Source organism: Cardiocondyla obscurior, linkage group LG03 (genome assembly GCF_019399895.1).
Source record: "Cardiocondyla obscurior isolate alpha-2009 linkage group LG03, Cobs3.1, whole genome shotgun sequence".
NCBI classification, from domain to species: domain Eukaryota; kingdom Metazoa; phylum Arthropoda; class Insecta; order Hymenoptera; family Formicidae; genus Cardiocondyla; species Cardiocondyla obscurior.
This window is the reverse complement of record NC_091866.1, coordinates 9,273,322-9,297,458: the sequence shown is the minus strand read 5'-3', so window position 1 is coordinate 9,297,458 and position 24,137 is coordinate 9,273,322. Positions and strand designations below refer to the sequence as shown.

At 45.1% G+C, this 24,137-nt stretch overlaps 2 protein-coding genes across 2 annotated transcripts in view; one reads left to right on the top strand and one right to left on the bottom strand.

Annotated features, from left to right (window-relative positions):
• Window positions 1-24,137, top strand: part of Tsl (membrane-attack complex domain containing protein torso-like) — a 192,467-nt gene that overhangs the window by 35,387 nt on the left and 132,943 nt on the right. Inside the window, exons 5-6 of the transcript XR_011547778.1 lie at window positions 8,335-8,660; window positions 8,951-9,007. The gene's annotated coding sequence lies outside the window, so the exon portion shown is untranslated. The remainder of the gene's footprint in view (window positions 1-8,334; window positions 8,661-8,950; window positions 9,008-24,137) is intronic.
• The window catches only part of LOC139113926 (A disintegrin and metalloproteinase with thrombospondin motifs 7), a 35,639-nt gene that overhangs the window by 9,812 nt on the left and 1,690 nt on the right, over window positions 1-24,137 (bottom strand). Inside the window, exon 2 of the mRNA XM_070675383.1 lies at window positions 14,058-14,392. Within this exon, the coding sequence (XP_070531484.1) occupies window positions 14,058-14,392 (335 nt within the window). The remainder of the gene's footprint in view (window positions 1-14,057; window positions 14,393-24,137) is intronic.

Here is a 24,137-nt window from a genome sequence, read left to right as displayed (position 1 = left end):
CGCGGCGTTTTCGCCTTCTCTTTTTATCTTCTTTCCCCTTTATTGTGTTCCCTTCGTTTTGCTATATATATGTATATATATCTATCTTTCATCTTCTCACTATTTTTTTTTTTTCTTTCTACCTTTGTTACATGCCCACAAAATTTGATTGGCAACATAAGGAGTGATTTGTTTTACTGCGATCCGCTTTGACGACGACGACGGGTAGGACATCTCGTCATTGATTTTGTTTGTCCTTTACGATCCAAAAGAAGTCTCGAAAACGAACGTGTAGTTAGATATTCTGCCTTATTCGGCCTGGATAACATAATCGTAACTGTTCACTTTTCTGAGTATATTTGATGGGAAATATATCTCTCTTCTAGATTTATAAGGGCTAATAATCATGATTTCCGTTGATTTTTTTTTTGGAAGGATTTATTCACCGATTATACGGAGTACGCTCGACAAAGACAAATCTGACATCCGTAGATCGATCCACGCGCTCTCAGCCGAAATGAAATAATTGGAAGTTATGGTGCATATGTTACTTGCACTCACGCGATATTTCATCCTTTAGTCGAGAAGATCTCCGATTCCCCGATATCCGCCAATCGGATTTAATTTAATAAATGCAACTGCGACTTCCGCTCGCTATCGGATTTTCCACATTTGATCTGCTTCATGTAAATCAACGCGTTACTCTTTGGAAAAATTCTCGAAAAATGTAATCCGTTTACGTAATACAAAAATATGTTTAATTAAAACTTTTGCAAATCAAATTTAACATACGTAATGAAATAATAGGGTTAAATAACTTTCGTCTTCGATGCGTGATTAAATCGATCAATCATGCTTTCGTAGACGTTATTGAAGACTCCAGGATGCATGCATGTTTATATATACTATAAAAGAAACGATCAATTCTGCGCTCTATTGCGCGTTTACCATACTGGACGAGAATTTGCTAGCTCGGTTGAATATAGCTAATTGACAATTAAAATATATCTCGATACTTGCACAACCGTTACCAGGGAGTTACTGCGGTACGTCTATGATACTTTATTCGCCCGTATTGTACGAGCTAACGGAAAACATATGCAGTACACGTCATGTATATTCGCGGGATTCGATTAATTCCGCATATCGATCGATTTACAGCAGTTTATGTTACAACCGCGCTCTCCTCGGCGTAGAATTTCTATCCCGCACGTGTGTGCAACACAAATTCTCATCTGCTGCACCTTTAATTGCCGCTAGCAAGCCAATAATAGTCGAAACATTTCGATTCATTTAAAGCCGATAAAGATTATTCTTCGTATAAAATATTGCGATCAATTTTTAATGCGTTGCCGTTACGTAAGATATGACGAAATCACGGAGCGCATTTGATCTCCGCACCACGGAATCGCGAGCGATTGAATTATTAATTGGCTTACAACTCGAACGCGCGACCCGGTCGGCGCAATTAAATTACCAGTACGCTAATCGCGCAACGCACACCCGCACTACCGACGCAATCGATCGTGACGATTGCACAAATAGCGATCCGCGGGTAGGAGGAGCGCATGTAGCCGTGTCGCGCTCGCTTAAAGAAAAAAAAAAAAAATATCTGTGCCCGCGTGAAAAGTTCCCGTTCACGCGCGTCAACGCGCGGCCGCAGTTTCCCGCGAACGCAACAAGGCGAGCTTGATTAGCATAAAATCGCGCGAGACCGTCAATCGCGGCCGCGAAAGCATGCCGGTCGGTCAACGTGGCGGTACCGTGTTGCACACTTTTGCTTCGTCGCCCGGCTCGGCGATCGTTAAGGCGATTTTACCCTGGAAACTGAACATTCGCCGCCGCGTGTATGTATAAATTATTATTGAACGACCAACGAGAAATACCGATGGGCGGTCGCAACACCGAGACACGTCGACGCCCATGTTTAGCGGTCCACGAGGCCTACACGGCCAGGCTTTTACGACGCATATCTGTACCGACGTCTAGGCGCGTATTGGCTCCCCCCGATGGCGATTGTTGGGCACACGTGAATGTCCATTGCGCTTGTCGCGCGGCCTGGCCGACCGCTGACAACCGTAAAAGACGATTAGGTTTGCCTTGGTTGGCAGAGCCGATACGATCTGCCGCCGTTACGGAGATTCGTTGATTATCGCGTTACCGCGCTGATCGCCGAGGGAAATTAATTATCGGAATTCGTGAGAATGCTTGACCCTCGGTATCAAATGCCGCGATGTTAACTAGAACTTGTGGTATTGCTGTTAATTATTTCACTGCGATGCATAATTCCAAACTGTAAATGTAATAAAATAAAATAAAATAAAATAAACAGAATAATGTAAAAAAGCGCGCACGCTGCGAAGAGAGAAAGAAAGAGAAAGAGAGAGATTTTTTATTGATTTAATCACTAAAGTAAGTTACGCAATTAAAAATATTTTTTGATCGCGATTAATTGAACAGCAAAAGTTGCCTGTTTGAAAATTCCCTTTTTATATTATCAAACATCACAGCGAGGGTTTTGTGTTATTAATTCATGGAATTTCGTGTACATGCGAGATTTGTTCACTTTATGATATACTAATTACGATATCAATAATTGTTGTTGGTACTCGTCGAAAAAGATTTTTTATTGTCAGCGAATGTACAAAAATCGGTAACAATTTAATTATGAGTTTTCACGCCGCCGAATCTGAATGTTCCTTTTAGGTGCCACGTTGCGTGTCTAATGTATACAGATCACGAGCTCGCATTATGACAGAAATTCAATTCAATTATACGCCATCCCCGTTAATTTATTCGCTCGCGCCACGTCCCGAGCATTCGAGTTTGTTTCGTAAATAGCAATTAATTCGGGAAAGTGTATCGCTTCATAGGATCCCCGGGCTTTTGGTATATCGGTTCCAGAAATTCAAATGATTCCGCATAAACGACGCTGTTGTACGCGGTGGCTTGCTCAATGTGCGCCTTGTTAGCACCGGGATTGTGCTCTTCTGCCGCGCCGGGGAATTTAATAATGCGCCAATAAATTATTGTAAATGTCAATCGCCGTCGCCGCATTACGACCATGTAACGAGTTACGCGCACGATAATTATGCGGGCGATTGTCAATGACATCAGACTTTGTATCCGGCGGAGTTATCTTTATCTAATCGAATGCGCAGGAGACGCGTAAGAATCTGTTCCAAGGTGGAGACTCGCGAGATTAGCGGAATCGCGAGGAAGGTTCTCGTCAACGTGGAGGCAAAGCTTTTCGTTTACGTTCCGCTTTTTGTGACTCTCTTGTTCTCGCTGCATTTCACGCGGCGAAAATTCTCGGGCGTAATAGGCGCAACAGTTTACACGTGTAAATAGCCGCGGCCGACGATTGACGTTTTATGAGAAATGCGACGGAGATGACGGCGCGGATAACGCGCGATTAATCTCCCCGAGATATGCGACTCCGACGGCTTCTGCAGAATTATCCGGCGCTACGTGCGAACTGGGTGGCACGAAGTAATGCTCGCCCGTTATTGCAATCCCGCGTAGATCCGACAGTTCATCGCGGTGAGCGAGATAACGGATTTTCCAGACCATCCGAGAGTCGAGACGGAATATCCGCGCGCCTTCGACACGTTGAGGATGAAACTGGACGTCCGGGGGATAAGAAAAAGAATTCAGCCGGAGGGAGAAAGACCACGAATCTTCCCCGATAACGATAAATGCTTCCTGCGGCGGGAAAAGGTGATTTATATCGTCATTAGAATAGTCGCGCCGGGTTTTACGTGTAGGTGGTGTATAACGATGGATACCCCGCGCGTGTGTACGTGCGTCGGTTCTGGTTCGTTTTTCATGGTAGACGGGAGATGCCGGCTATAAAAAAGGCGCCCGCGCCCGACGATTACAACGTCAATAAACACCCAGTTCCTAACGGTTATGATGCACTTTGGCGAAACTTGGCGAGTTCGAGCAGGCTCGAACACTCGCCGCGCGGCCGCGTTAATTGGAGAGGTATGAATAGCAACGAATTAGCCGATCGCTGAATCGTCGGTCGGACGATCTCAATAACCGCAAACGTCGACAAAAAGGGAATTGACCGGAATATTTTGCGCTATTCGGTGTATCGAGGTCCTTTCTTGTCGCATTTTGAAAGACGCTGCGATCGACAGGCGATATTGGAGCGAAGTTGAGTTCCATTATACCGGAAGTCCGCTCGGCTCGCGTGTATTCAGAAAACGGGCTCTCGAAGTGATCGCGTCATTTATCACGAGATCGAGCTTCTTACCGGGCCTTTGCACGGGGTGCTTCTCGAGTCTACGCGATGTTATCCGCAGATATTGCGGAATATATACGCCGTCGCGTAATAAAACGCCCGCGACCTTAATCGCTTTATCATTTTTCCCCCTCCTCTCCTCTCGGCACGTCTAAGAGACATAAAAACGAGTGGCCCATTAAACCCTAATTGCCGAAAGTAATAAGAGGCCACCCATCGTCCCGTTTAGATCCGACGAAATAGATATGCATTAATTGAACGGAGGAGCGGATCTCGCCGTTGATTACCTATTACCAGTAATTATATGTTAACCGCGTATACGTGCCTCGTACGCGGCGCTCATAGAGCCTGGAACCTGTTCCCCTACTGGAGAAGCACATTGATTCGAATCGCGCCCGCATATGCTCGCGCGGTGCAGGCCATATTCACGCCTCCTAGCCTTTCGCTACCGGGGGAGAGACGTGGTCGTAAATATTTGCCGCGGTTTACGGTATTGCGCATTATGTCGAGCTCTCTCGCGGCCATGATTCTTTTACCGGAGCACCAATCATATTTCAATTTTCCATACTACAGAACGTATTCGCGCGGGCGCGCGAGAAAACGGCCGGCGGCCTCTCGGATTGTATTCACTGAACGACGGCGGGGCCTGTTTGCATATACATATAGTGAATAATGCCGCGCGAAAACCGATATCTCCCGCAGTCGCGGCTGTCATTGGCGCCGCAATAACGATCATTCTCTTTTTTCCTTTTTTTCTTTTTCTTTTTTTTTTTTCCTGCCCGTGGACCCGCGCGGTGACAAATCGTTCTTTGTTGCGAAAGCGGAATTAATTGACCTATTGATTTATTACGGCCCTCTTTTGTGCCAGGTTTTCACTTCTACGCACCGCGACTAGCCGGCGCGATATTTTACCTTTTCGTAGAGCACTGACGCCTTTAGCTGACGGGGGTTGATGATAAATCGACTAGGTGTGCTGATTGCCATCGGCTCCGGCGGGTACATATATGCATTAATTGCCGGTATTAATAGCGATAGAATGACGAACGGAGAGAAAACTGTGTTGGCCTGATGAGGCGATGATTCAATCTCAGCGGGGTTTATTCGATAAACCGATATATACATATTTTCGGGAGGCAGCGAGATGTTAAATTAAAGCGCGACGCCGATAATGAGAAAACCACATTGATCGTTTACTCACGGTGCACATGTTGCGTCTATGTCGACTGTAAAGAAGATATATGACGACGATATATTATACCGCCGCACGAATTATTGACACGATAGCTGTTACTGTTGCTGATATAGTAACCGTCTTGCCAAATGCGGTAACGGGTGGCAATCCGTTATTGCAAGGATATCTCACTGTGCTAGCGATAAAACATTATTTGTAAGCGAAATTGGCTCAAATATATCTTTTCGCAACAACAACGGAGTCGACGGAAATAATTCAGCTTGCCTGCAAAAATTGATACTACTTTTTCGTCGGAGACACAGCTCCAATTATATTTGATGCCGCGCCCGCGAGTTGATAAATTCGAACGGAAATCACCGTCGCCGAAGACGGAGTTTGTAATGTTTTCGCGATACCGCTTGTATTTCAATTCCTCGTCCATTGGGACGCTTCTGGGTAACCGCGGAATAATTCATCGGGACAGTCTTCAAGGAGTTGTTTCAAACTCGGTCTCAGCGGATCGTGAGTAATGTGCGGTAGGAGCCGATATTTCTTGCCGCCGGCTGTCGCACCGCGCCTCGCAATAACAATTATTTTCAACGGCTCCCCCTTTTTTTTTTTATACAGCTACAACTTGGGAATTGGCGGGAGTGGAAAGCGTGGAAAAGCGGAATTGATGGAGTGCCCGGGAATGCCAGCGGTGCGCGCCGCGATTTATTTTGTGCAACGAGCGGAAGATATTTGCTCATTACCCGAAAACGTTTCCGAATAGATAACATTGACATCGCCGATCGATCACGAGATTCATGCGAGCACGGCGCGGAATATTTGCATCAGAAACACGTCCTGGAAGAATTTTTAAATGTATAAACCTTATTCGATGAAAATTAACATTTTAACATAATTACTCAAAATTATAAATTCCGTACGCTGTTATTTTTTAATTTAAATTTAATTGCAGAGATAGAAAAAGATTTATTTAATTTCTTCTTTTATTTAATTTATTAAATGTCAGCACGATTAAAGATGAATTTTTAACTGGTTATCAAGAGGCACGGTAGTGAGACCAAGATGTAGCGAGACCGACCGTGTATTAGCGAGTAACACGATTGTGTCTTAATACAATTTGGTGTTTATTCATTTTATTATTTTATAAATGATCGGGAATTGGTATTATTATATTATAAAAAAAAATTCTTTTTTGGTCAATATTAAATGTATTAGACTTTAAATTGCACGCGTCATTTATTTTTACTTTTTCTACATTAAAAATACTAACAGTTAATAATTTTTAATAATATATATACGTACATATTTTACATGACATAAACAAGACCGAGAATCGGCCGCGCTTCTATACCATTTGCATTCTATCGCTATTATTTTCATTGCTCTCGTTTTAGCGCGATCTTCACGATTTTTCCCGCGACGTTATACAATTAAAAACCGCTGGCGGTGTGCTTCCCTTTAAATTGAACCCCGCGCGTTCGAGCGCTTATGGGAGCAGCCATCATGATTGACGGATACCCTCCGCGGCAACTTCATACCGACGCTCTCTCAAAAGAATGATGGCTGCTGGCCCTTTCGCAACGGTCGTCGAACGATTCCTACATTAGCACGTCGCAGATAAGATTCGCTCATCGTGCCGGGCTTGGAGTTCCTCACCGAGCGCAGGTACTATATTCGGTAGCTTGAGAACGTACGGCGATCGGCAAACGCAGCGAACCGCGAATAAATCCTAATACATCGCTTTAACGTACGCAGGTGTGAGATACGACAAAGACGCGGCGTACGCGATCTCGCATGAGGCGACAATACGCAATTAACGGAGCTCCGCGCGGTCGAAAAGTATTTCTATTTAATGGATAAGAATATCAGCTGACGCGAAATCATTTATATCAGCCTCAACGATCAGCGTTCCTCTCGCGAAGACCATTTATGAAGCCAATACTTCATGTAAAGTATTAAAAAAATTTTATACCTATAAGCTTAATTACGTAAAGTTCGTATCGATACATTAAAGTTTATATTGAATATATGTATAACAGTACTCGGCATATAAATTATTTTACAGCGCGTAGCGCTTGAAACCGAGTAGAAGAAAGAGAGAATGAGAGAAACGAAGATTGGGGCGGCGGAGTGGGAGTAGCGGATGCCGAGCGCGAGCTGCCGCCGGTGTCCCCTCTCTTGTCCTTCTCCAGCGGTCGAGCTAACAACACGCAGGCAGCGAACACACCGTCCGACTCGGAAATAATACTTGCTATTCGTTGAACGAAAGCTTAGCCCGGTGCGAGTTGCCTTTTAGGACGAATGTTCCTTCGTTGAAGAGCATTTGCAAACAGATTTTGTAAGTAATATTCCATATACTAGCTCATTATGTTCGGGTTCTCTCGGGCAATTCTGTTGACTTAAGAACGATCGATTTAATTTAGTCTTCTTCGATCAAGTGACCGGCTTGCCGTAATTATCGGTGGAAACTTCTTTGTGCAACGCGCTTTAGGCTCGTAGCGGGCAAGCGACGAGCAGACGGTGGCGCGAGCAGCGTACGGGCCTCATAGACGGCGTACGTGACGCGCGCGTACGCGGTGATCACGCCATCCCCACGCACCAGCCAGCTTACTCCACAGCCGGCCGGCCACGCGGCTGAGGCGTTGACCTACTTTCAAGAAGGTACCCTTTAAAATACGACCTACGACAATCTCGACGGCGTGTAGGACTCGCGCGCGCGGTGTTTTGCGACCGCTTAGCGTACGATGACCGGACTACGACGCGTCGACGCTGCTAACGCGACCTTTCCGCGCGCCGAAAAACAATTGTACCTACCTTGTACTCTTATTAATTTATTAATGAATATACTTCTTATTTTATTCTTATATTTTTATTGTATGTTAATGTTTAATTTTTTATTAACGAAGCAAAACTTTTTCTGTTTCAGAATTCAGATCCAGAGAAGAATAAAATTAACGTACCGTCGAAATTAATGAGTATATGAATCGTAGCCGATTTGTCAGTCGTTGCAGAAGTTTCTCATGAGTAATCGCGCGATATAATTTTGTTATTCGGTTTTCATAAACGCGAGAGTCGATACGAGAACATGCAAAAGAGGACTTAGTGTATCAGTGGTTTTTTTTTTATTCGCGAGTTGTAAATTCACGGGCGCGGTTTCGCGAGTGACTCGTGCACAGAAGAAAGCTACATCCGAATCTGAGAGGAGGAGGAGGCCTAGGAAATGGCATCATGCTTCGGCGGGGCAACATTTCGGTGAGTATCATTTTTTAATAGCTTTTAAATAAATTTTTGTTACATTTATATTTGAATATCTTTATCATTTCAATAAGAATTAGAATAAAAACTTTAATAATCAATAAAAAAAAAAGAAACTTAATGTGTTTAGAAATATTTAATTTATTAAAATTTTATTTTGTCAATAAATAACTTAATTTTTTATTATATTGTTGAATTGAATAATTAATTAAAAGAGAATAAAATTTTTTGTAATAATGAAAGTTTTTATATGTCTCTCTACAATTAATATTTTATTTTTTTTACAGACTTATCTGCAATTAAGTAGCTGCCTTGCAGTAACTCCGCCGCTGCGCATCAAATCGGTGAGTCATTGTTTTTTCGCAATGCATGCTTTTAGAGAAAATATATTTTATGCAATATAAATAATAATTATAAATAAAATTATTTTTAAAAAATTATAAATAAATAATTATAAATTACAAATTAATAAAAATAACAGAAAGTAACATAATATTAACAAAGTATAATAAAGATTAGGCCGACATTCATTTTTGCGGAATCAAAAATAGACTGATGTCTTTTCTTTTAAACGAATTTTTTAAAATTTACGGTTTTATTTAATATCATTAATTTTTGTAAAGAGAATTTTTTATATATATTGAAAATACGAGAATATATAACCTGCTAAAGAACTTATAATAAAGTAGTAATGCGATAACGAGATACGATAGTGATCTCTCTCGAGTTAATGATACATTTAATTTTAATATCTGTAAATTTGCATAAGATCGAGCGGCGATAGCAATCACGAGTCTTTCGCGATTAATCGAGATACAAAACGCGACGCCATTATTGCGTCCATTTACGATATGGCGATTTGTAATGGTGCTAATTACGCAAGGTACGATCGCTTCCTTCTAAGTGGAATAATGACTTATACGTAAGTGCCGTTCGTTGAAGAAGAATCACGCGACAAGATGCATGCCTGCGGTGCATTTTACAGTCCCCGTGACTGGAACCTATCGGTTCCCGCGATCGTTCTTGGAAATTTAATAGACACGTCCCGATATAGTATCCTTGATACCCGCGCCCGATGATACCGGCTCGCGTTCCCGCGCCTATGGTGTGCCTCGAGCGCCTGAGTAGATAAGCGGACTAAAGAATCCGCTTTTTGAAGGGTAAAGCCCGTCGCGTTTGTCCCGCGAACCGGAAATCCCTCGTCCGTCGTCAGAAAAGAAAGCTTGGCCGTAGCCTGATAAAATTTCCGTGCGGAAAACGATTTAAGCGGCCCGCGAGCGTATTGCCGGGGCGAGGCTTATCAAGACCGCGGTGACATTCGCTCGTGATCGCGGTAAAAGATCGCCCGAGCGGAAGATAAAATTAATTACGATACACGTTTTGCTCCCTACGGTGGCAACGGTAACATAGTAGGCGAGATACGGCGAGAGCGATTGCGCCGCAGATATCGTGGGTGTTAGATGGTGAATTTTAAACTTGCCGTGAACTTAAATAAAATTTCGAACCCCGTTTTCATTAACAATGGTAATGTAAAACAATAAAATTGTACCTTGCTATAACAGTTAACTGTGAGAGAATGCTTTTATCTGTAGCAAACAAAGTAGCGGTATAAAGACTAGTTAAAAAAAAAAATTAAAAAATAAAAAAAATTATTTTTAACGATTAATTATCGAAACAGAAGCGCATTGTTTATTGTTTTATATTATTAGAGATAAATGATATAATGCGATTTAAAATTATCTGATTTGACTTCGGTGCGTAATCAATGTTTGGCATCGCGAAAAGGATCATATAGTTAGATTCAATTCTAATTCAACGTTATGTCGCCACAATGGAGGTGGCACCGGAGGATTGACCCAGGGGGATAAGGCCATTATCGGGCAAGCCTGGGATTACCGAACATTATGTATCGACGCCAATTACGTTTGGCTTCTCGAATACGTGTGTATACGCGCACAGTTGTAACGATATAGTGCCGCGCGAGGCGATTGCTTCGTTTACACTGCGCGCAAATTCGTGGAGATCTGTGAAGCAGGTGACACGGTATTCCGAGTAGATCATCGGCAATTACGACGATTGCTTACGGTATCGCGTCGATAGATATCGCATGTTCCGTCGGCAAAACGATAAGATAATTATTTTTGCATTTATCTGTTACACTATAACGATTCGTGTCATTTATAGTATAATAATCCAACGATATAGTATAATAATCATACGAGTGTAGGATTGATCTTTTACACCGTATCGAAAGATTTATCTTAATTTGCAATTTACATTTTATTAATTCTTATATTTGTTATAAGATCTTTAAATTTGAAAAGTAATAACAAAATTTTTATTTTTTCTTTCCCCCTGAATTATAAAGTATGTAATATTATTCAGTCGTTCTCGCAACGTATTAATTTTATATTCTAACCGGGGACGAAGTTATCTTATCCGTAATACTTTGCGCTCGCAAGGTGAAGTTGCTTAGTCACTATGAAAATTTAAAGGACGTTTAATCCTGGATTTAAGTCAATGCAGCTTATATGATCCGTCGCTAAATAGGGTCTTAAGCTCCGCGTAAAAGTCGAACGTGAGTGGCACGAGTAGGCTCGAGTTTTATAGCGGTTACGCGTCGAAACCATCTCTTCTCGGGGGCATACTCGCGTGCCTCTGTGCCGTGGATTTTATGGCTCAATAAAAACGAATATTACCCGTGAAAGGTGTACGTACACTGCTCGCGGTAAACAGGACCGCGGGTAAACAGTGTTGCGCGTGTAAAATATCAAGTAGCTAGCGCGGTGAAGCCAGCCCAGTTCCGCCCAGTCGACGACAATCAGACCGTTTGTTATTACACGGAGATTTGTCTGTTATTACGCGCAGAATTTCTTGTTTCGTCGTATTTAGTATTTAGCCGTGCGCTGGAGAATGCACGTACCGCCGCGAATCTTTATCTTTTAAACGGAGAAAATCCGAGTTAATTTCTCCGACGCGCGCACTTCCGTCGCTTCTCGACGTAGAAAAGCGGATTTACCGTGATACCCTCGGGGCTGCAGAAATACCTTGTCTATATCCGTATCTCTTGTCTAGGCCCGTGCCATGGCGCCGTTACGAGGCGCCACGATTTCGCGAAATTTCGTGTCTCTATAATATACACCCGTGGGGTCGATTACTGCGGCTATTCGTTGCAGTTTCACGAGGCACCCGGAGAAAATTGAGCAATTATACGGTATTGCGTGAGAACCGGGCGTCCATAAGGACGGAGCTGCGCCAATAGGTCCGCGCTTCGGTCGATGAGACACTCAGGACTAATGTCGGGCAGCTTTACTTTGTGCGCGCGCGCGCGCGGTTTATTATGCACGTATGCATTTCGTGAACCCTGACCAGGCTCGTCGTCATAAATCTGCCATATCGCGGCAAATTAAATCATTATCTGGAAGCTATGAGCAAATTGCGATGATGCATGCTCGCAGGCCCTTACACGTACCTCGTTCCGCCACGCATTGTGCTGACGCTCCTCTTTTTTTACCCCATCTTCGCATTCCTCCGTTCGCCCTTTACCGCGATTTTATGCACAGGAAACTCCGCGAGTGTTTTCTCTTCTTGTGGCTCGCGCGGCGGTTTGCAGTTACAGCGCGTAGACTAATACACATAAATTTCAGCCGAGGATGTTGATAAAGAGGCTGCGGCGGCGGCAGCCCGACGAGAGAGATCGCGCGTTATTTTGTGCCGAGCTTTGCGCCGGAAAATTTTCAACTTTCCGCGGCATAATCTTTGTTACATTTGGCGCCCGGCCTCTATTTCGCTCAAGTATTTCAGAAGCGTGCATTACATACAATATACGTACATTTCGCTTAAAATGCGACGTAGAAGCGAAAGAACTATAAATAAAATAGAAATTTAATTCGAGCCCTAAATAAATTTTGAATTATCGCTTTATTTAATAAATTTAAATTAGAGAATACTGATACTCCACCAGGTATTTGCATTACGCATTATACATTCGGATGCGTCGTATAATTCATTGATTTCCGTCAAAGCCGGCATGCCAATAATGTAAATGACACTACTGGAGAACGCTTTTTGAAAACACGTTTACCACGAGAGAGCTCTTGTCCAATTGAATTCTCATTCCGATAGTTCCGGTTCACTTCGTCGCGACATTGACAAAAGAAGTGCATTTCAGATACGCGATAAATCACCCTTGAAAAATTGGCTCGTACGCCACAGTCAAGCCATACGACCCGATTTCGTTCAAATCGGGCGCGAGTCGCTGGCCATGAGCTGTCGGCCAGACCTATCAATTAATCGAGTTAACGACGTAACTAATTTTTAAAAAGCAGAGAAAGAAATGACAACGTTATATTATCAGTCAAGCCGTTGCGGACAAATTTGCATTTTAATTTTTTTTCTTTTTTTTTTATTCTCTCCTCCCCGTCTATTATCTTTCAATTGTAGCTCGTTGTAAACTCGCTGTTGAGAAACGAGAGAAAGAGCAGAGGAAAAGAAAAAGAGAGAGAGACAGGCGCGTATAATATGATTGATTTAGAATCGCCGTAGAGAACGTAGTGAAAAGACCTAACGAGCTAAAGCATATTTACCGTGGGATCTTGAGAGCGAGATACGTCGCGATCGTTTGTAAGTAAAATAACGCGAGCTGATTTGCTTGATATATCAGCTGTCGCTCACTTACGGTTCTGCGAACGCGTGATATTCTCTTTCAGAGACAGAAGAATTTTATCGTGCCGATTGAAACTTCATGTCCGGTCGTTAACGCGAGTATAACCGAGCGGATAGATACATGATCTTGATTGCGACTCGCGTGTCGAATAATTTGTAATTTAATCGGCAGAAACCTCGCGGTCGATTCTCGTTTCTGGCATACCAAACGATTAAATGTATTGACAGTCATTAGCGGTATAGATTTTATCTCTCATTATACTCTTCACGCGACTCGAAATTGCGACGGGTACCTTATTAATGCGCCGGGAGCAACAGGGAGCCTGATTTCTGTCTGCAAATTACACCTGACAATTCAATCGTGCTTGCCACGTTATATCACGCCAGACCTTGCTTGCCTCGTTCAGCTTCTAATGCGATTCGACATCGTACCAACGTGCAAATTGATATACGCGAGATCTACGACATAATCGACTTTCGTTTGCAAATAAGAAGTTCGAAACGTGTGTAAAAAAAAAAAAAAGGGTACACATAATGTCTTATTATTCCTTCTTTTTTGCATTAAATAATTAATAAAATAAATTATGATTTTATTATAAGACAAAATAGACAAAAAAGTCACGTTAGAGTACTCTCTTCAAATTAAAAAAATTTATCGTTTGCGAACGCGAGGCGAATATATCGGTTTGTATAAATGTGACCTATCGGAAAATCGAAAGTGTAACTCACCAGACCGTCGCAGGCGGACAGGGCGACACGGGAATTCCGATGGCCCTTAATGAATCCTCGATAATGACATTTGCTACCATGACTTTTCACCGGGTTGCGAACGTGCAAGTCTCGCTTCCGTCTTTCCACCACCATCGCACGGCCGATGAAGTTGTCGACCGCCGTCAGCTCGAGGTGGTACTCGTTACCGGCCACTGGCACTCGATAATGAACGGCCGGTCCGTCTTCGTGATGATGATGCGTAACATTTTCCGAGATGAAGTCGCCTCGGTGATTTACTTTCCGTGGTATTACGATTTCGTGATCGTGTAAATGTTCCCGCGAGGTATAAACCCCTGAAAACGTAAAAGAAATCGATCGTAAAAGAAAACCGTATACTAAATATATGTATAACTGCTTTTTAATTAATTGATTTTTATTGCTATATTTTTTTATTTGCGCGCGATACTCCTCGGCGGATTTATCAGATAATATATCGTGTTATTGAGTGTTTACCGCTCTGGATTTCGCTCAAGCAATAAAGGGTAATATTTATTATATTACTCGCAAGTGGGCAGAATCTCATAAAACCTGGACGCTCGATCGCACGTGGATACGAGGTGATGAAATTCTGAAGAGAGCCGAGAAATGAAAAGCGATCGGGACGCTCGCGAAACGTATGACAGTTACGCGCCATAAACTCGTAATAATTTGCGATTGATATAGCGTGCGCTAAAACGCGTAGAAAGGTAACGCTTACAACGTTCGATTAACGCTATCGTTAAGCGCCGCCATCGCTATGGAGATAGATGAATGCGAGCCGACCGGTCGGGTTTCTTTGACACGCCTTAATCTCTCACCGTGACAGTTCCGGGAGATCTTTTCGGAGGACAAATCCTCGGACTCAGGGACGATCGTGTCTCTTGGTGTGTCTCGGAACGAACGGTTGAGCGTAAATTATGAGACATTCCGGAATGTATAGCTGATGCGGAGAGAAAAAAAAATTTTCTTACAAAGTAACAACGTCATTGCAGGTCGAACGTATCCGCTCGCGGCAGCTGCATTTCGCAAGCTTCGATATTTCATCTCCCGTTCTCGAGAAATTTACTCGCGAGGTCAAGATGTGCTTTAAGCGACACGAGAAATCATGGCACGACTGGCCGCAATTTTATCGATTCTATACCCGACTATTGTTACCGATGATTTAACGTTTAATGGAATAATTGCAGTTAACCTCTGTCTGTGGTGATCGGAAAGAAAGGCACGCAGTCGCGGTTCAATTACGGCAATATGTCTTCATATAAAAGTCGTCTCCGATAAGCATCGTTATGTCCCGTCTGCACGCCAATGACGAGCATTCACTACGGAAAATGCCTGTTATTGTTTTCGTATATTTAACATTTTCTTTGATTTTAAACGCGATTAACTCGTTGAGCATAACGACGGATAATTACTTATTATTATTATAATTTTTTTTTATATCAAACGGTCGCAACTGCTTTCGTGTGTCTTGCATAATCACGTGAAACCTCGTGCGAAATTACGGCTGGAACGTAGGTGTACATCATTGACGTACGCTGTTCTCGACGGTCTGCGCCTAATAGTTCCTGCGGTTAATGGTTTTCTCGTGATCGCGCTGGAGCCTCGACTGCATCACGAAACGTCCACAGTGCCGTTGATACCCCACGTGAATGCAATGTAGTATTCGGAACGTGTGAGCTCTATCAAAACGCGGGCGGGTCGGTTTCCTGTTTCGCGACGGCGATATAGTCACCGGTGGGATGATTTACAATATTTATCGGTCACTTTCATCTCTACATTAATATTAAACAGTAATTGGTCCCGGTTAGCCAATCCTCCCCGACGCAGTTGCCATCCGTTTAACACGCAGCCGCGAGAGAGCCGTCGTTCATCTAATCCGGCTTATTACCAGTAGCGTCTGAAATATCTCTGAAATTCCGACGTTCGTTTAAGCAATGGAAGCGATATATATATATATATTCGCGCCTCGACGATGACACATTGCCTGGCGATATAGAGTCGTCAAGGCGAACGAAAGCATTTAACGACGTTGCGACGAAACGCCTCGAAGCATTACGATATTCCGTGCGAGACAATGGCGTGCGCGCAAGTTATTTACGCGAACGTCATTTTCGGGAAACGGATAATTGCCGGTTGCCTCATTAAAGCGCGCGTACCTATTAATTACCGCCTATAACCGTGAGCCTTCTGTTTTATCTCGTTGCATCGCGAGGCGTCTCTCACACTAATTCGAGATACTGAACACGAGTGCATTCCGAGTCGCCTTGACGAGACGCCGGGACGGATCTATCTGCTTTTCCACGGCTTGACAGTGATCGCTAAGAGGCGGTTAGATAGATAGATAAACAGGACGAAAGAGCGAGCGAGAGGGAGAGCGAGTGAGAGAAAGAGAAATAGGGAGATGAAGGAGGGAATGAGGAGAGAAAGGGAGAGAAACAGGTGCCGTCTAGTACAGGTAGTTGAACGGTGTAATCATCATTATCCCATTATCATTAAAGACGGAAAAATGGCGGGGCGGCCAATAGGCGCGCACGTCCACCGGGACGGGGTTAACTGCAGGTGGGGACCGTCGGATAGATACACGGACCTCCCATACAGGCTGTTCCCACTGCAAACGTCTCTGCAGGCACGATCGCGACCGTTCATACGCCGTACGTACGTACTATTCCGCCACCAGCATGGCTCGTTTAATTGCTTATAATTGATGATGCGCGGCTGTCCTGGGTTAACGTAATTATACGCGACTTTATGCAGCGAGTTATTAATTCGCCGTTCTTACCTGCGGATAATTAACCTTCCGGCACTCGTGTTTGTACAGTTTAAAATAATGAGAATGCAGTCTGCCGCGTCGAACCGTAGACAATTTTATATCTCATTTAATCACGTAATCGTAACTAAGATCCTTAAAAAGCGTTTAGCATCTTTCAATATGTGCGTGCATCGCGAAGGAACACCCTTGAAACGTAAAATATATAAGCGTTCTTAATGAGGGGATACTGCGAGAACTCGAAAATTGTAAAAAAAAAATTTTTTTAATTAAAAAAAAAATAAGAAAAGTAGATCGTCGGATGATTAATCAGCAAGCCATTTGTACAGGTGGCTTTTTTTTTCATTCTCAGGAAAGAAATCGTTTTGCCGCGCGTAAGAATTCTCGACAGATTTAGAGGTGGCCGAAAGATCGGCCCTCCCGCAGAATTTATGGATACCCGCGAGTATGGAAATCCCGTATTGCAGATCGACGCGATAATTCAGGAGCCGATCGTAAGGCCGATACGCAAGGCATTTCGTACGTCTGATATAACGTAATTTATCGTCGCGCTGCTGTCCGCCTACCGTCGTCCGTCGATCGCGCCGCGGTGGTGTTCCATACTTCGTCAGTGTCGTCGGCTTATTTCACGTGCACGCGAAGGACTGACATTGCTACGATCTAATCGATAAAACATTCGTCTTTCGCCGGTCTCTCCGTGGCCGCGATCAATAAGGAAGTATGATCGACGCACGCGCGTTTTAACTCCGTAACGCAGTCCAAAATTTCGATTCGGCGGGCGAGAAAAGTGGAGCACGCGTCGCAATCAAGCATCTCTTATCTCGACATGGTAATAATATCGTACGCTCCGGGGAAAGGAAATTGTTCTCAAATTTTATGTATACATATAGCGGTCGCACGAGTATTGTATCACTTGCAGCCGTGATTTATTGTCGCGTCGTCCGCTTTCCCATACGAAAGAGGGCGAAGGATGCGACGCGGGCCTCGATCTCGGTCTCACGGTACCACGAGTTGTCGTTCGGTCGAATCGCGGAGGCGCAGCGGCCAAAGTTATTAAGCGTCGGAATGATTCTTTATCGGCGATACCTGGGTATTACGGTAGAAACCAGTTCCCTCAGATGACTCACTCTCGGGGGGCCCATCTCGCGCACCATGCCATCGAGAGTCCCGCAAGAATGGATCTCTTTTCCTTTCTGCCTCCCCTCGCGTCTGCTACCATTAGCATATACCTACTTATCGAATTCATTAAAGCCGTCACGATATACCCGGCAGAAATATAATCGAAACTACGCAGCGAGACGCGTGAGATGCGGTCGTTCCTAAAAGACGAGTTTCTCGTAATCGTCGACGGTCTGAATCACCGTCGCCGGCGGCTTCTAGCCACGTCGAAGTAGATGCCGATTTTACGACGCCGAAATTCGATACCACTTTCGATTTTACGATGACCTTTATCTAAAATTTCGGCGCAAATAAATGACGGCCGAGTAAATTTACTTGTTACGCCGAGGACGGATCGCCTCGCGTGAAAAATGCAGTTCCTGTGATTGTAAATTATACGATCCACCGATACAGTCGCTTGAAAATCTAGAGAATCGTCGAACGATAACAGTTAAATATCACATACGTCGCCGAGAAAAGACTTGGCGGAATCGAGCTTGATCTTCGCGATGGAAGTTTCAGATTCGGAAGACGCGATATGAATACAAGGGCTTCTGCCAACTGCTGCGACATCGCTTCGCGGAAATCGGGCTACGCAATTAGATACGTTCATCAGGTCTGCAAAGTTTAGCGTATCTCAGGCTCCGTTCGCCGGCGAATTATTCGAGAAGTTTGCGATACAGGCGTCTCACGCACGGCCAATCGAGATCGCTCGCGAACAATGGCGTATTCTCGAAAATCCGCGGCGTACGTGTGTGCATAGTACACTGCTGTCCGATCTCATACAACCGTTGTACTGTGCGCCTCGAAACTAGCCGCGCGCGCGCCAGTTACTCGTATCGAGCCACAACAGCTGGTCTCGCTTTTACGACGAACGAGATAGCTTTGATTAAACAAGCCGCGCCCAAGGTTCCCCGCGGATGCGGTTAATGTGGCACTTGTGGTCTATCCTCGCGATCAAATGCGATCAATCGTTGAGGAATTCACCTGAACCAGCTGACAAATCGCCGGGATATTCTCTAGCCCGAGACTTTCGTGGTAACGCGATTAATCGGCGGGGCCTTTAAAATCGGGACCGCCGGCGAGATTCTCGTTCGATTAGCAATCGTGCAGTATTTCGAATCCACGGTAACGAACGCTGCCGAGGATATATATTCTAATATCATCGCGATTAATTACCGCTGAGAGGGGAAAAAAAAAAAAAAAGAAAAAAAGAAGCGCGCGAGAGTCGATATTTAGCTTATCGAGAAACAATTGTAACGAATGGCCGATAAAATGAAATAACGAGCGATAGGTACGCGTTCGTGCCGCGCGTACCGAGTGTATCTTTGTAATAAATACACGCCCGATAGTAATTCGCGTAAAGTGCATAAAAGCGGACGCGGCCGTGCGCCGATCGTTACCGTCGCAATGCAAGGTCGTTAGGCGCGACCCAGAGCGCGTTTGCGACGTAATCATTCGAAAAATGGCCGCGTCGTTTGAGCGATGATCTCTCCCTGGCTCGCTGTTCGTGACGACGTGGCGTTTAATTCCTCCCTTTTCCGATCGCCACGCGATGAAATGCTCGGCGCGCTCGCACGTGTGTTACACGCGAGGACTTGTTACATATCGCGCGATGCGCAACTCGTCGCGCGGGCCCGGGCTCGAGATGGAACGGAGTTAGATCGAGCGAAGGCGACGATTAATCATCAACGGTACAATTTAATTACTGTATCTATGCCTCCGCTAATCCCAAGCGCACGAGTTACGCTCGCGAATCTAGTCGCGCTCGAGCAGACGTGCCGGCGAGTCCGCGCTAATCGTTCCTAATTAATCGAGTCTTATTTTCGCGGCAGGTTCCCGCGAATGTTGAATACGAGTAGCCAATTGGTACTCGTATCGTCGATCGGATTATTTCTCAACGTCATCCTCATTACTGGCCCGATGCTCGAGCGTGGGCGGATACAGATTAACCGCGGTCACTCCCGCAACCTTTTTCGTTAATTAGCTATTTGCATGGCATGTTCGCCAGATGATATCTGCTCCTATTTTGAAGCGGATAAAGACCACGCTTTAATCAATGAATCGTCATTCACTCGCGCGCGTACTGAATAATCATAATAATTATATTACCCCGGATTTGATTGAAGGTAATAATTCAGATCTGATTTTGATTCCGTTCGAAGCGAGAACAAACGCATCTTCAAAACGTTATACCGATAATGATAAACCAATCCAATTAACACGTAATCATAACGATCTCTAATAGTACGCGCAATTATTTTAAAGTAACTGGCACTGAAAATTGCATTTTCGAACGAATTTAATGCTTTCGCAACGATTGGCATGATGTACGAAACGTAGCTTTGATTATTTTAGTAGCCCGAGACTTAGCCTAAGGAAGGTTTGGGTACGCCGGGGTTTTGACGGTACTTCGTCTTGATCTCTCGAATAATATTTCCTCGTGATTTACTGCGAACAGGAGGCGACCTCCTCCCGCGACCGCCGTTATTATTTCGCCACTTAACAGGAGTGGCGTGTACGTTGTACGAGGAGAGTGACTGATTCGCACCTGCGGGGGCAGATAGGACGAAGATGCTGTCGAGAGCGTGGGCCGCGGCCGATCAGTAATAACGAATAAAACCCACGCGGCCGCTGCAGAGCATGCCGCGGGAGTGATCCTTTTCGAGAGACACCCGAGCTCCTCACCCACGGGTTATTTCGCGCGTATTCCACGGATATTCCTTCGTACGTCGAGACGCCCGCTATTTTGGTTCTCGGTTTGCGGCCGGTCGCTCATTTGCATACGCAAATAAACGGCGATGCGACGGCACGTCTGTAATTCGTATCGCTGCGATATAACCCGCAAAATACGCCGAGGCGCACGATTCCCCGCTTTGTCTTCGACGGGCTACTCGTGCAGTTCATCGTTTCCCCGCCGTGAGAGATATCGCGGAACTCGGCTGCCCCAGGGAAATCGGTGAAGTCCGTTATTGCGCTGTCCCGGCTGGAAGACACAGTGGCAGGTAGTTTACACGTTCGATAAGTGACGGCGACGTCGAGTCGGACAGCGCGGGGAGATTTCTCACGTGCCGATGGCACACTTGAGTTTCCTCGACGGCGATCGTGCGCGTCCCTTTTCGTTCACCTCGGGGAATAGACTGTGCGGCGCGCGATTCCGCCCGGCACCGGCACATCCTACGATCGCCGTTCCATTCGCGATACGCGCGAGGAGATGAATTAACAGTCACGCCCGCAATTTTACGCACGGAGGATTTAATTCGAGACCTTAGACAGCGCTCGCACGTGACGAGAATAAAATTTCACCGGAAGCGTGGTGTTGATTGAGCTTGGGCGTTCTCCGACTTTCCTCTCCCTCTCTCCCCCCCAACCCTTTCGCTCGAAGGTTTTCGTTTCTATTTATGAGATCGTCAAGTAGTGGATGCCGCGGCCGTGGTACGGATAAATCGTAAATCGATTCTCCCCGACGGTCTTTAATCGGCGTATAAAATTTTATTCCTTCGTAAACTAGATCTTCGTTATCGCGCTGTCGCTCGTGACTCGTGGATTTAGATAAAGGGCAACAAATACGGCAGATTACAGAAAATATCCAGATTCTTACGACGCGGCGCGCATTGTATCAACGGAGAAGCCGCGTGGCGGTTCTTGAGAGAAATATATATCTCCGGAGTTCTTGTTCCGTGGAAATGGTTACCGAGATAAGGCGGCACGTCCGTGTAACATGCGGCCAACGGTGAATAAGCGTACTCAGGTAAATGGCTGGTTATGTTTGCAATTTATTATCTTGCGGAGAGATAGATGCACCTAACGCATCTGGGCACAATATCGCGTTAAGTCGCAAGCGGGGATCGTCGCTGTACCTGTCACAATGGCCAGTCTCGAGGCAATGTTTGCGTTACGTATTGCCCATTGAATCTTTCTCTTGTTGGTACATATACACGATCTTTATGATTTATATCGCAAACATTTAACGGAGCTGAAGGAGGGCGAGCGTGGGGTGCTGCGACAAGGGGAATTCGACACGTTTGACCTTTTTCATATATTTACGAAAGAATACCGTAGATAAGAAGCCGGCAGGGAGGAGGGAACTGGTCGCGAAATTGCGGCTGAATAACTTGGTCGTTGCGCTGACCTTTAAATTCGATGTTAATGAAGCACGATAATTTTATTTTTACTTTTAGATCGACAAAGAAAAAAAAAAAAAATATCTAGTTTCGCGAGAGGCAGCCTTAGGTTATACACGTCTGCTACGAATTAAAAACATCATTATCATAAACGCGATAAAAGGAATAACGTTGCATTTTCACATCTCCATCCTCGCGCCCTCCCTCGCTTCCCGTATCTGTTTTATTTGAAATTTACTTCACCGCGCGTGTTATTATACTTCGTCTTCGACGCAAATTATGCAAATCGTATCGGCTATTAATGACATTCAGGAACGCCCGAACGGTTCAGCGCGGACGGCGCTGCAGCATTCGAATATCGAAGATAAATCGACGACGATATCGGCAATCGCCGTCATCGACGTGCCTACGCGACGCGGCGTCGACTTACTTTGTAACGTTTTTGGATTTCGCACGTTTCCCCGATGCCTACGCCGGCGCGCCTTTCATTTCTCACGGTTACGGCACCGGCGCGGCGTCCGGTCCAGAATCAAAACCTCGCCGTAGAGAGGAGACGGGGGGGGGGATAGGGGGAAGGTGGAGGGAAAAAGAAATCCCGCCGGGGTCCATTGACAGCGCGCTTGCCCACGCGGTCGCCCGCGCCTCGTGCGTGTCTCCGTGCGCGTTTCTTTATGCAGGTGCGTGCGGATGCGACGCCGCTTTGCACTCGTACTCATATGCGCGCGTATACTATAATACACCGCGTCACGGATATGCACGGGGGACGCCTACACCGCTCGGCCGGTCCGCGCGTATTTATGCGGGGAACGAACGGGTGATTTTTCAACGTGTTCGAGCCATGAATGGGCGCCCGGTCGTGTTGGTTTTGCGGACACGAGCGCGGCTCCTCCGCCGCGCTCAGACACTCTCCTCTCTTTCCCATCATTGATTTTGCGGGCGCTTGGCGCCATCGCAGATCCGTAATTGCCGCCGGAAGATAAAAAGGGTACGGGCTTCTCGACGGTCACGCAAAATGTTTCGGGAATACGATATTTTCGACTCGCTCTCTAAGAGCGTTTTACCTTAAGTACGGGAAATAGAAGCTTTTTTTTTTCTTTTTTCTTTTTTAAATCGTCGTAAATTCTTTGCTTTTGTTATCTTATCCGCGATACTTTTTTGTGCGAATCTTTTCGAATCTCGTCGTGCTGTATCGCGAACTTTTTTATTGCCAGATAATCGTACGAATGTTTCTAGTCCGGTATAAAAAAATGTTGCATTTGTAACGCGCGTAGCTGACATTTAAATTGGGTTATTTCGAACGATTATACACGTTCCAATTGGCTCGTCTAAACGATTTTGCGATGCCATTCAATCCCGAGGAAACCAATTTGAATCGGTGGCTCGTACACGGTCTAAATTTGTGGGTAGAGGCAGGACCGATGCTTCAATCGAAAAATTGATTGCATCCGGCGACCGCGACTTGACGTGCACGGGCAAAGACAGAAGCGTCGAAGACACACGTCATTTTCACGAGTGATCTTTATAGGGCTGGCAAACATGCCTGGGATACTTTGAGGCGACGCTCTCAAGTTGATTACGGGCGGCTCTACGACAGATTCGCGGCGAAACGCTTTCCCGCTTTATTGCGGCAACATATATAACGTCCGCCTGTTTGCCTCAATTCGATAAATTTATTTGCCGCCGATTCCGGTGAGACTCCTCGCTTCAACGGAAACGATTACGAACGAGATAATAATTTCTTTTGCGCTGGCCGTTAATTCTTAAATTGAGAGAGAAAGACCGAGATGAGGAGAAGGGGTGGGTGAGGGGAAAGAGGAGAGAAACCGAAGAAAGGCAATCGGCGCGATGGAGCGCAAACCGCACTAATGTCTCGTCATTACGTTACCTCGAGCGAGTTAATCATTCCGCAATCCGCCAAAGAGAGACGCCGGTGGTTATCGCGAGCCGGACAAATTACCCGCGTCAGTTATCCGGCCCATGGGTTTCAGGCTACGGCGCTCGGTAAACAGG